Raw genomic sequence first — 13,953 nt, forward strand, 5'->3', positions numbered from 1 at the left:
TGGAGATGCCGGGGATCGAACCCGGGGCCTTTCACATGCGAAGCGAACGCTCTACCACTGAGCTACATCCCCTGTTCCTTCGTGTGCAAAATTTTATTTACATATCCCTCTTCCACGAACGGTGATTATCGTTGTTCCGCCTACGTTTTTTCGTACTTGTTTAATGGGCCTCTTTTTTCAAGAAATTTTACTCAAAACGTACTTCAATCTGCGAAAGCAAAGAAAACAACCAATGACATATAACTGATCAACATTTGACATACACAGGGAACTGAAAACTGTGTCGGCTTTCGGTTGAGTGCTTTCGTCTTGTTTGAAAATGGAAAAGGTTACGAGGTCCCATAGCGTTTTACAGTGATCGAGGCATGCAGTGGATTCCGTCAAATCCACTGGTTTGAGTGAGTCAGTGTTAATCTCGAGCCTTGAAGAGTCGACTATGGATGCTTTCCGCAGGCTTAGTTGTGACTGAAAACTTGAAAACGGTGACATGCCTCAGAACATCAAGGCCAATATTAGATTGTTCGCTGATGACTGTATAGTCTACTCCACCATCAAGACAATCCAAGACTGTAAAATGCTCCAACGAGACCTCAACACCCTGTCTGACTGGGAACAGCGTTGGGGAATGGAATTCCACCCAGAAAAATGTAATGTCCTTACCTGTACAACATCAAGGAACCCCATCAGCTACAACTACAAATTAAAAGGACACACCCTCGAGCATGTTGACAGCGCAAAATATCTCGGCGTCGACATAAGAAATGATCTAAACTGGAAAGAACATGTTACAAGAGTCACCAACAAAGCCAATAGCATGGTAGGCTTCCTAAAAAGGAATCTAAAAACATCCAATAAAACCACCAAAGCCAATGCCTACCAAACTCTTGTACGCCCGCACCTGGAGTATTGTTCATCAGTCTGGAGCCCGTACAAAGAAGGTCAAAAGAACAAGATTGAAATGGTGCAAAGAAGAGCAGCACGTTATGTACACAGTGACTACGGGCGGACCAGCAGCGTAACACACATGCTGCAAGAACTAAGATGGGAATCCCTCGAATCACGGCGGAACAGACAAAGGCTGACCCTGATGTATAAAATGGTCAACGGCATTGTAGACATCCCTCCAGACAAATTTCTCAAGAAAGGATCCGGCAGAACAAGATCAAATCATCGACACAAATTTGTCCATCTTAGCTCCTCCTCTGACCCTTATAAATACAGTTTTTTCCCATCAACCATCCCCGTCTGGAACTCCCTGCCTGCAACAGCAGCAGAGGCTCCCTCCTTGGCAGCTTTCAAGAGGGAGCTGAACAAGATCACAGTTTAGTCCCCCCCCCCTTTTTTTTTTTTTTTTTTTTTTTTTTTCCCCCGGAGGGACGCTGCGAGTGACGGTGGGTGAGAGTATGTATACATGCTCTTTCTCATTGTCACCCCCTCCGGAGGAAAAGTTAGGTCTAATTAGGTTTTAGTTAGGTATTTACGCCTCTGCGCAATCTGGCCGCGTTTGTGTAATTGTTGTCCACCTCACCCACCCTAACTCACTAACGTATGAGCCCGTGACCTTCATTCAAACCCACAATCCCTAAGATCCGGCAAGCTTCAGGCACCTCTCCCCCACCCCCCATCACACACACCATACACAAAGTAAGTCGGTTTTGTGTCGTCTGCGCATGCAGTTTCTCATCGTCCAGTCAGTGATCGAGGCATCGAGGTCGGGGGGGGGCACAAGCATGGTATTAATAAACGACATAGGAAAAAAAAACTGTGACACACACACACTGGCACACTGCAGAACACACACATACTCTCTCTCTCTCTCTCTATCTATCTATCTCGCATGCACACGCACACTTACACACACATAAGCATACATTGTGTATGTTAACAAATACTATGCTAATGTGAATATAAAACAGTAAGTCTAAAACAGTAAAAATACACATAGCAACTGAATAACAGGGAGGGTGGTGGTTGGAATGCTTATTGCCAAAGGAAGCATAATTCAACATGTAAAATAGTCCGGCTCTGGCTGGTCCTCTTCAGTTCGGCCCACGTCATTCCGGCTACCCTTGTCTCTGCCTCAATGCTTCTCCGCCAGGTCTGCTTCGGACGGCCAACCTTCCTCTTCCCCTGCGGGTTCCAATCAAGAGCCTGTCTTGTGATGTTTGTTGCAGGCTTGCGTAGTGTATGGCCTATCCATCCCCATTTCCGTTTCTTGATTTCCGTCTCCAGTGGGGCCTGTTTTGTCATGTTCCAAAGTTCTTCATTGGAGACAACCTCTGGCCATCTGATGTTCAGGATGTTTCTTAGACATCTGTTGGTGAATGTCTGAAGCTTGTGGGTGCTGGTCTTTGTCACTCTCCACGTCTCTGAGCCATAGAGTAGAACCGACTTCACGTTGGTGTTAAAAATCCGGATCTTGTTGCGGATTGAGAGGGCTGTCGATCTCCAGATTGGTCGAAGGGTGTTGAAGGCGTGTCTTGCTTTGTTGATACGGCTCTTGATGTCTTCGTCCGTCCCCCCGTCTTTGCTGACAACACTACCTAAGTAGACAAACTTGTCAACCTCCTTGATGTTCTCTTGGTGTAGTTGCACTGGATCTTGCTTCTTGTTGTTGACCCTCATGACCTCTGTTTTCCCAATGTTGATTTGGAGTCCAGTCTTCTCAGCTTCTTCTGCCACACGACATAGTTTCTCCTGCGCATCTTGCTGCCATGTAAAATAGTATGAGAATAAAAATGTCACAGGTGAACGAGAGAGAGCTAGAGAGGCAGACAGACAGACAGACAGAGGAGTCAGTATTGAGTGGAGTGGAGGCCTCAGTAGCCTAGTAGTGGTTAATGCGTGGCGCCCGACAAGGAAGCATCCAATGAGTTCGAATCCCAGATATGGACCGGAAATTTATACTCCCCCCCCACCCCCCACCCCCGGCCACCCTAACCCCCCTCCCACGCCCTCAGTCCAGTACGTAGACATTGCATGAATGTCTGGGTGCAACAAATCACTGAGACAATAAACCCAAGTCACATGCGCAGCATGGATTTTTATCACACGTGTCAAAACTACTCTGTTCTTCGAAAGGGTGCGGTTCGATTCCAAGAGAGAGGGGAGCAGACAGGGGGATATAGGATCGACTGATGATGCACACACTCCCTTGCTCTCCTCACACCAATAGCAGGGCCACATGGAGTGGTTTTTATAGAGTGTGTGATGGGGTGGTAAGGTGGTGTTAGAGAAGGTGAATGGAAGTGTTAGCAGAAGAGAGCCGCAGCCAGGCAAGTTAGACTCGGGAAGGCGGTGCGCCGGTTTTTCTTCTTTTATTCTCTCATTCTTCCAGACCAGGAGAGTTCTCTAGTCTGGCACTCGCTCACTCCTTCTATTCTGCCGGTTCCGCCGAACCGCAAAGCCAGCGCCGCGAAGCGACTCACGAAACCGGCCCTCCGCGAGCCTTGAGGGGCCGAGCTTGTGTTGGTTTGACCAAATTTAGCGGCTTCTGACTTTCGGCTCGGGGAACTAACATAGACACTTTATATATCACACATACCTACAAGAGACGAGCATTTTCTTAAGCTAAACCATTTTCTACAAAAATAATGTAGTTAAAAACTGTAAACAAAAAGAGTCACTGAATGAACGAGCTTTTAATGAGTTCATGTATCATTTCTGTACATTACAACAATTAATACGTCGCGATATGTGATATAATTGTAACAGTTAAGTAATTGAAAATCCTGAATTTCCAACTATATAAAAGTCATCTATTGAATCTGCTTCTAGAGTAAAGATTTTTTCAAGAGAAAACTCAACGGCCAGCTCCCGTGTCAGCACCGCTTGGCGGTGCTTTTGGCACTTGTGATCGACAATGAAATGCTTCGTTTAAACCAACTACAACACAGCTACACATGTATGATACGAATCAGATTGATAATAGAAATTCAAACATCTGCAAGATACGCTATTAAAATGTCTAGGTATTGTAAAAACATATGTTGCTCAAATCGGCACTGACGAATTCCAATGGCTTGAAGAAGAGAGAGTTTTGTGGCGCCGAAATGCTGTCAGACATTTCGTTCCATCGCATGCCTATAACTTAGGTGTACACGGAAAGCGGTACACGAGAAGAGAGCTTAATCTTTTACATTTTAATGCAAAATCTAAATTCCACGGCAACTAAATCAATTTGTAGAAAACGAAGGTATTTTGTATGTTTCAACTGAGTGGATTTCGAAGATCGCGCCAAAATTCACATAAATATTTAATTTAAAAAAGTTATAGGCTTTCTGGCACGGCCAAATGATATCATTACAGTTGAGAAGCATGATCTTTCTGAAGTCCAATAACATAAAAACTATAATCTCATCCACAAGAAAGTGTTTATAATTTAACAAATTGATGAAAAATCATACGGCTCCTTGTAAAGGGAGATAACTTGCGACCGATTTACCAACTTTCTCCGTAACCTTCGGCGAGTCACAAAAGTCGCCTGCTAAGCTGCCCCAACGAAGATTGTAAAAGCCAACCCGGCTACAAGTGTTTACTTTACAATACAGCACACACACTAAGCAGCTCACCCTTCTTAGCAAAAGCAACACACACACTAAGGCAGCACACAGTAAACTGACAGTTCACCCTGCACCTAAAGCAGCACCTACAAGCAGCATCTACAAGCAGCACACCTGGAACACAAACAAAACCCAGGTCAGGTAAAATCTCAAAATATCCTGACATCACTGACATGAAAGGCCTATACCCTCTCAGCACCTTTCATCACATGTCCACCAGTATGCACTCCTCCCACACATAAATCTATGTGTGGTAAAAACAAGCTTCATTAAGCTTACCTGCCACCAACAGTGACATACCATACTGTGCGCAAAACATATCACTGACCAGTACAACCCTGTGTCCATCATTCAATAAAACTGTGTGTTACCATTGCCAAACAAATCTCCTCTTTGCCTTCACAAAGTATCCCACTAACACATGTACATGTAAGGAAATAATTACTTCCAATATATCTCTGGTAAACAGCAATGTGCAACAACATAGCACTGACCATCAACTCATTATCCACATTACAATGAGCTTCCCCACTTAGTCCAAACAAGGTAAACCACTGACACATAGCACAACTCCTACACATGTTATCACAACTACCAACAAGTCAAACATGTGTTCCACAACACTTGCTGTTACCTCCATGTGCACACAAACATGAAAAACCCTCAACACACACTGCCAATGTGTTAGCCTAAGATCTGTTCATTTCACATTTAACCGACGCAACCTAATATACAAAACAAGTAAGTAATACATCCAAAATACATTAACCCACACTAAGTGTAGCAAAACCAAAATACTACACACACCTGCTACACACACACACCATCTCCATGGCTTCTCATCTTTAGGTGCTTTCATTGTTTCCACAGTCAGTCAACAACTGACAATACACTGACATATCACTACACTATCATTAATGCCAGAAATCAGAACAAAATATCTGTTAACCAAATAGAAGGGGGAGGGGGGGGGGATTCAAAAGATTTAGGCCAGTACTTCTCTCAGCTCAGTGGGTAGCTTTCACACATTAACCCCTTTTCTTTCCATAAGCCACAAGATCAACTTAAGCTGGCTGTTCACTGACACAAAACATTGTTCTCAACAAAACTAAGTTATCAACATAGCATAAAACCATTACAAGTTGTTTACTCACAGCCCAACAGGGATTTCCTTGCTCCTCACATCACTGATCAGTCAGCTACCCTGTGTCAGTCAGTTTTTTTCTGGGAGACAGTTAAGAACTGGTTGTGCTGACTGGTTTTATCCCTTCCCACAACATACTGTGCATACTCATGCAAGCTACAACACTCACTCCCCCAACTAGTTGAACTGAAGTAACCAATCTTTGCTTGTCCTAATGACGCTACATGAATGACTGACAGATTCACTGATTTATTTGTTTATTCATTCAGTCATTATTATTATTATTAGTAGTAGTAGTAGTAGTAGTAGTAGTAGAAGTACAAGATTATTATCTTGTTTTCAGTGTTGTTGCTATTATTGTTGTTGGTGGTGGTGGTGTTGTTTAAAAAAAACCCAATAAAACCCTTAGATCATACTAAAGAAAATCATCTCGTTGTGTGTGTTTTCTATTCCGTGGTGTGATTTTCGAATACAAAGAATGCATGCAAAATCTGCACGCAATCAAAAAAAAAAAAAAAGAAAAAAAAAAGAAAAGAGTTGTCTATACCCATTGACTCAAAATTTACTCGTCAGTTCTGGTTGAAATCATCAGGGTCCATAACAATAAAAGCAAGCAATATGGGTCGAAACTGATAGCATTTTGAGTGCGGTTCTGTTGTTATGACCGGAAATGCGAAGCAAAGCGGAAGCATCGATTTGGGGAGAACAACATTCTGAAGCCCAGGCAGCAAAAGGTCGTTGCTTACAACAACTTTGATCTGTGAATTTTGTTCAGTTTTGATGGAGATCTCTTCGGGAATTGCATGCAGTGATAAGGAAGCCATTAGCTGAAGTAATGGGCCTGCTTTAGGCGAATCTCATCGAATACTGCCTCAGTCGAGAAGGGATCTGCTCAAAGATGAGCAAAATTCGCATGTGAGAGTCAAATTTAAAGTTTCGTTCAGTTCATGCGGGAAAAAAAATTGCAGCGATAAGTTCGTGCGAAATTTGATAAATGGTTGATGCGAATTTTTTTCCCTTTCAGTGCGAAGTTTGGATGTTTTTTTTTTTTTGTTTTTTTTGTTTTTGTTTTTTGTATGTGTAGATTTGCAGCTTACCCCATGAAGTACAAAATATACATAATAATTATGAGAAACACGGAGCAGCACCAAACTTGCACTGTATTCAAACATGGAACACAAAATCAGTTCATGAGGCTGCTTGTGAACTATAAGTGTATTAACTAAAGTAATATTGCATTTATATCAAGCACATTCAAAGAATCTTACACTGAGGAATCACTGTACTTTCCTCACACAATATCCTTGAACATGTAGCAATCAACACAGATCCACCACACGTCATAAAAAGTAGTACATAAACATCCATAAAATGTCCTCACATGATATCTTTGAACATGCATCAGTCAACAAAGAGCCAGCACATGTCATAAGAAGTCAGTAGTCATAGTACATGAACATGCATAAAATTTCCTCACATGTGTCCTTGAACACACAGAAATCAACAGAGACGCAACACACGTCATAAAAAAGCAGTACATAAACATCCATAACACCATAAAATAAGCAGTATAACACTTCGAACTCAAACATTACATGTTAACGGAAGCCCTCTCCACAATCACTACTGGTCAACAATCAAAACTGACTTGTGTGCCACGCCCGCACACGCAGACAGCTCAGTGTTGAAAGCCTCAAATTAATCACTCTGACCTTGTTGCCTTCACCTTTGACCTGACCTTTGGTTGTGCGCACACAGATCATATATTTTCGTCTGAAACGTGATGGCATGCACGGACCTATAAATAGATGGACCGAACCAACCACCGCGAAGCTGACGCCGCGCAGCCGCCATGCCTGTCCTCCCTTCCATCCATTCTATTTTATATCCGTAGATGGCGTGTCCAGAGGAAACTTGCTGACTTCAGCAGCTTCTGCTACCACAAGGACTGGAGGAGTGAGCCAGTGAAGGAGGTCCCAGCCGGCCAGAACTTCCCACCGTCCACCACTGTTTTCAGCCACACTTGAGCCCCAGACCACAGCCTCACCATCACGCACTCCCTCGGTTTCCGCGGCGAGACAGCGCCTTTGATGACAGTGTGGCATTCGTCCTCCACCATGAACTGCATCATGGGAGCTGCATCGCTGGACTCGAGAAGGGTTTCCGCGGTGGCCGAGAAGAGGTAGACGCCTGCTTCCGGAGCTCTGAAGGTTCCTGTCTCGGTGATGTAGTGGCGTCCTTTGAAGTTCTCCACGCTGTAGAAGATGACGGCTTCACCCAGTTTGGTTTTTTCTTTGTCGAGCAGCCTGGCGTGAAAGAGAGGCGTGGCTTTACCTGGGGGGAAAAAAGGAAGAAGAAGAAAGACATTATGGAGGGTTTGCTGACCCACTTTCGTCTGATTTTCTTGGAGATTATTTGTGTGTGTGTGTGTGTGTGTGTGTGTGTGTTTAAGCGAGAACCGCGTGCACATGAGCATTTCCATTTCCTCTTGTTGTTTCTCTAGGTCACCAAAAGGCTAAAATTGCGTCGTAGAAATCTCCGTCCTGACGAAAGGATTTTGAACAATTTTGGTGACTATTTTTGCAAGTTTACAATATATATATTCGGTTTTATAATCCATTATTTGCTTTAGTCTTGTATGCCAATTTACTTTGAGCGTATTTGTCACATCTCTACCATTACGTATTCGAACTGATCCATTAATTTGACGATAAGCTCTGCCGAAAAATCGTCCGAACAAAGACAGTGCAAACGCAAAAAAGCGGCTTACGGTGGTGGGCTGCTAATGACGTCATTTGACCTACTTCTCGCTCTGCAAGCGACGAAAGGTCCCCCACTAAAGCGCGCCTGCAAACCCTCCCTATTGACACTTTGTATTTTGGAAGTGGATAATTTTGTGCTAGGGGGGGAGGCGTGGCAGAATTGGTTAGGTGTTGGGACTTCTGATCCAGTGGTCACCGGTGATCAGGGTTCGAGGATGCTGTTTCGGCATGGTGTTGTGTGCCAGCGAAAGGCACTTTGGTGTGATTGTCCTCACTCCAATCAGGCGTCAGTAGCTACCTTTCTTCGGCTGGAAGAAGTTTCAAACTGGCGGAAGGAGAGGACTGGGCCCCGCCTTCCTATGCCGAGCCCTGGACACGGCGGATATGAATTCACTGCCCCTGATGTCCGTAAAAGGCTTTGGGACTCTGTCCATTAAAACTGTAAAGAAGAATTTCAACCGTACCCCACTGAGCTTAAACTGTCGCTGTTACATACACACACCACAAAAAGGGTATGAATAAGATATTCAACTAGAATAATGAATTGAAGTTAATAGTTCAAAATGAATGAATGAAGATCATTCAGGAAGCCTTGACAAGACAATGATTATCATGTCCATGAATCAGCACCCACCACACAGATAATTGTAATTTTGATGAACTGACTTACGCTCACAGAATAATCACTCGCACAAACCCACCCTACTCCTCAAAAAATCACCAAGCATTCTACACAACAACACATCACAAAGCACAAAGCAGCTCATTAACTCACTACATACGAACGGCGAAAGAGACGACGTTAACAGCGTTTTACCCCAACTACCATCATCAAAATATTGCAAGCGGAAGGCTCTTATACTGAAGACGTGAATGTTGACAAAGAATACCACAATTCTGACGACGGAAGTTGTAGGTTGGGTCATTGAGACACCCACTGGACATCCGAGGGGTCTGTGTAGAGGAGAAGAGAGGACTGGCCGTACTGAGTGAGTTAATGCCAATGAACCACGTGTTATTGCCTTTCTTTCTTTCCTTCTTTCTTCTTTTGTCATTTATTTTCTATTTGCTCAATTATTTATTTAGTCCTATTTAAACGCTTTTTAGAAAAACAACAACAACAAAAACCCAGACCTATTTATTATTTTATTACTCGGATCTATTATATTTGATCAATTACACCTACTTATTTATTTGTTTATTTTGGCCTATATATTTGTTTGTATATAATCTGGCCTACTTATTTATTTATTTAGATTGATCTGTTTATATCTATTTATCTATCTAATCATGTATTCATTCATTTATTTCTGTTTATTTATTTATCTATTTATTCATCTATTTATTCGTTTACTTTCTTCTTATATATATATATATATATATATATATATATATATATATATATATATATATATTCATTCATTCATTTTTAATCTATTTATGTATGGTTGTTCTTTTCTTCTTCTATTCATCCATTCATTCCTTCATTCATTCATCCATGTTACCCAATTTCATCTCCAGGGATTGCGTGGTGGCCTGCAGCGTGGCCAGTTGCTCGCACAACGTGGACAGCTGTTTCTGGGTGTGGCCGTCCTTCGACTCCGCCTCCTCCCGCCACGCCGCCAGGTCACAGGTCAGGGAACTCGTCCTGCTCTCCACCTCCTCCCCTCTCCTCCGCAGGTCCGCCACGTCATCCGACAGGGCGGTGACGTCGTTCTCGCGTCGTTTGACGTCATCCGATATGGTTTTCACGTCGTTCTCGCACCGTTTGACGTCATTTGATATGGTTTTTACGTCGTTCTCGCGTCGTTTGACGTCATTTGACAAGGTTTTTACGTCATTCCTGCACCGTTTGACGTCATCTTCGCACAAGTCTACGCGCTGGGTCAGCTGTGTGAGGGAAGGTGTGGGAGGGAAGGGGGCTGGTGGTGTTGTTTGCTGAAGCTGAAGGGAGGCATCAGCAGCCCCTGGTCCTGTGCGTGTGCGTGTGAGGCAGCCCATGAAGGTTCGCACCAAGCCCGCGTGCACAACGTCGGCGCCGCTCAGGTCGTATTTCCACTCCCACACCTCCTCCTCTTCCTCCTCCTCGAGGCCTCGCTGCTGCTTCTGCTGCTGTTGTTGGCGCGACGCCGCCCCGCCCCCCTCTTCCTCCTCCGCCAGAGCCGCCCTCAGGTCGTTCCTCAGCCGCACCATCGTGGCGTCCGGGGTCTCGCTGCTGTTGGTGGAGGCGCGCGCGGACCGCTCGAGCGCCTGGCACAGGATGTCCCGGGTGAGGGTGAGCGAGGCAGCCTCCGCGCGCAGCCGCTCCCTGGCCCGGCCCTCGTGCGCCCTCAGCTCCTGCACGAGCTCGTCACGTGCCCTGTCAGCCCAGCGGAGCAGCTGCTCGTGGCGCTCGCCGACCTCGCGCGCGAGTGTGTGGGTGAGGTGAGGCAGGTGCTCTGATTCTTCTCGCTGTATGCGCTGTAGGGAGGTGTCCATGGCCTGCAACTGTTTTTTTTTGGGGGGGGGGAGGGGGGGGGGGCTTATTCAATTACCATCTTGAAATAAAAATTTTGACTTGACTTGACTTGACACACACTAACACACACACACACATACACACACTGCGCGCGCGCGCGACCTAATCTTGACTGAATTAGACGGACAGGAAACGAATGACGAGTGTCTAAAGGCAGCTATCAATCGGCTATTCCCAGGTTGGCAACATGTTGTGGAACTGACTCAGTGTATGTAGAACTCATAGAGCTTGGTCTTTGACCGATGGCGGATAGGCGCTATTTAAGTATCCGCAGCAGTCAATTAAAAACGTGTAAATTACACGCTCACTTAGTCCAGTCATTCTTCAACAACCATCTTCCTGAACATCTAGTCATCAGCCCCATCCACATGTAATATCAGTGCAGCTTCTGTTCAAACGTGTGTGTGTGTGTGTGTGTGTGTGTGAATCAGAATCAGAATCAATTTTAATGTCAATTAAACCTGAACAAGGTTTATAAGACACGCATGCAAAGTTACATGAAACCTCGCAAAAAAAAACAACAACAAAAAATGCTGAACAAGACGTGTGTGTGCGTACGTAAATGTGTGTGTGTGTGTGTGTGTGTGTGTGTGTGTGTGCGTGTGCGCGCGCGCGCGCACAAGTTTTTATATTGATATGCACTTAAATATATATCCTAATTTCTACTGTATCTGAGTTTGTGTATATAATTTTCGATTTATGTCCGTATCTTGTTATGTACTAACCCCCCCCCCCTCCCCCCCAAATATTCCTTGTGGCCCCGGGTACACTTGGTAATAAAGACATATTCTATTCTGTAAGGGTCAACAAAGTACAGATCAGTTACGTTTAAAAAACATTTTCTCTTGTTGGAATGGATATTATATAGATAGTGTGGGAGACAAGAGCACGAAAGCCTGGATGGACCACTTTTCATTACAAAAAAGTATTTTATGTCAGCATCTCCCTATATGTGTTGGAATCTGATTATCGTACAGAGGGTTTATATATATGTGAACATCATTCACACACACACACACACACACACACACACACACACATGTATGCGTGTGTGCCTGCGTCCGTCTGCGCACGCGTGAGAAATACCTGTTGCTGGGCAACGGATACCATCGAGGCAATGTCTTTCTTCGCGGCCGCGGCCTCCAGAGCTAGTTCAGCCATGTCGTGGCCCTGGTGACGATTCAGCTTGCAGAGCAGGCAGACGCTGATGCCGCACGATCGGCAAAAGTGGCACAGAGACGCGCGCACGTGCTCCAGGCATTCCCCCTCCTCCCTCCTCCACCCCCTCCTGCCCCTCCCTGACTCCTGCTTCTGCTGCTGTTGTTGTTGATTGGTGAAAGGAGCCACGTGAGTGTCACGTGCTCCCAGGTCGGGCTGACCTTGTGGCACGAAATCAAATTTGGTCTGGAAAAAAAAAAAGACAAAAAAAAAAAAAAGGTTTGTGAGGGGAGGGGGAGGTCGGGGGGAGGGGGGAGGTGGGAGCATGGGGGATTATCCTTGTACATGAATGCTAAATCACATGAGCGCGCTGCACTGATCGGCCTCATGACATTACATTGGCTGCAGTGCACACACCGCTGTTTGCCGACACGTTCCCACTGTGTGGTGCTTCACTTTTTTGTGAACCGTGTATCCGGGTAATCTTCAGTTCACATCGAAAGCCCGTCAGAGATTGTATGTATGTCAGGAACTGAGAGAGAGAGAGAGAGAGAGAGAGAGAGAGAGATTGTGGGTATATCAGGAAGAGAGAGATAGAGAGAGAGGACAATGACAAAGTTTTTAATGTCCATTCGGCGTTCCAACGCCCTGCAGAAGAGAGCGAGAGAGAGGGAGAGAGAGAGAACTCAGAAATGGTTTAATGTACATCGGCCTTGGGCCACAATGCAAAAGGACTGTTGATCGGCAAGGGGTCAAAACAAAAGTTCGTCACGCGCACCCTGCATGCAGAGGCGTTGACATACATAGTTATACATTAGACAATGAGATGAGAGAGAGACAGAGAGAGATTGTCACGGAGAGAGAGAGAGAGAGAGAGAGAGAGAGAGAGAGGAAAGCACGAATAAAAAAAGAAAGGAAGGGCAAAGGTAGATGAAACAAAGGAAGAAGGAGAATGAAAAGAATGTAACAGAAATGAGGAACGAACGAACAAAGAAAGAAATGTAGGTAATACAGAAAATGACGGGGAAACAAAAGCATCAAACCATGAGGCAGACATCAACAAAAATAAATAAATAAAAAAGGGGGTGGGGGGCGGGGGGGTGGGGGGGGGAGGGGAGAGTGTGTGTGTGTGTGTGGGGGGGGGGGGGAAGGGGTGCAGGAAGGTGGCAAAAACGAAACATTAACAAACAAACAAACAAAACCCCCAGCAAAGTCCTCACCTTCAACGAAGCGACTCCAACTCCTCCTCGTCCCCCTCCGAACACGAAGGGCTGACCGGGACCACTACCCGCCGTGCCCGTCGTGACGTCATGTTGAGCCACCGGAGTGATGTCATCGCGGCAGTCCATCAGCACATCCTGGTCCGGGTTTCTCCTTCTCACCGGCAGAAGAAAGCGCCTCCTTCCCGCCCTCTCTTGCTCAGTCATCATTCCCAGAAAGCTGGTGGAATGTTTGGGTTTGGCTCCTCCGGCTGAGGAATCAGCGGGTTTTTCTGACACGCCTGAAGTCCGTAGATTTGAATTCAATGACATATTATTGGCTGACGGCACCGGTATTGCCGTTCCCAGAAAGCTGGTAGAATGTTTGGGTTTGGCCCCTCCAGTAGCGTCTGCTGGTTTTTCAACCGGGACTGAAGTCTGTGATGTTGAACTGAATGACACAGTGGCTGACGACGCTGGTAATGTCGTAATCGGAAAGCTGGTAGAATGTTTGGGTTTGGTCCCTCCGGTAGCGTCTGCTGGTTTTTCTGCCGGGACTGAAGTCTGTGATGTTGAACTGAATGACACAGTGGCTGACGACGCTGGTAAT

At 45.3% G+C, this 13,953-nt stretch overlaps 1 protein-coding gene and 1 non-coding gene across 3 annotated transcripts in view; both read right to left on the reverse strand.

Annotated features, from left to right (window-relative positions):
- Trnaa-cgc (transfer RNA alanine (anticodon CGC)) lies at positions 1–72 on the reverse strand. Its single transcript has one exon. It is a non-coding gene; the product is annotated as a tRNA-Ala (tRNA).
- A 3,001-nt stretch (positions 73–3,073) lies between these two features.
- LOC143289782 (uncharacterized) overlaps positions 3,074–13,953 on the reverse strand; it is a 16,356-nt gene continuing 5,476 nt past the window's right edge. For both annotated transcript variants that reach the window (XM_076598913.1, XM_076598912.1), the window contains exons 2-5: positions 13,365–13,953; positions 12,073–12,390; positions 9,974–10,955; positions 3,074–8,040 (exon numbers count right to left, since the gene is read on the reverse strand). The exon at positions 13,365–13,953 is cut by the window's right edge and continues 1,709 nt beyond it. In XM_076598913.1, coding sequence (XP_076455028.1) covers positions 7,643–8,040; positions 9,974–10,955; positions 12,073–12,390; positions 13,365–13,953 — 2,287 coding nt within the window. In that variant the 3' untranslated portion in view covers positions 3,074–7,642. The remainder of the gene's footprint in view (positions 8,041–9,973; positions 10,956–12,072; positions 12,391–13,364) is intronic.

Source organism: Babylonia areolata, chromosome 14 (genome assembly GCF_041734735.1).
Source record: "Babylonia areolata isolate BAREFJ2019XMU chromosome 14, ASM4173473v1, whole genome shotgun sequence".
NCBI classification, from domain to species: Eukaryota; Metazoa; Mollusca; class Gastropoda; order Neogastropoda; family Buccinidae; genus Babylonia; species Babylonia areolata.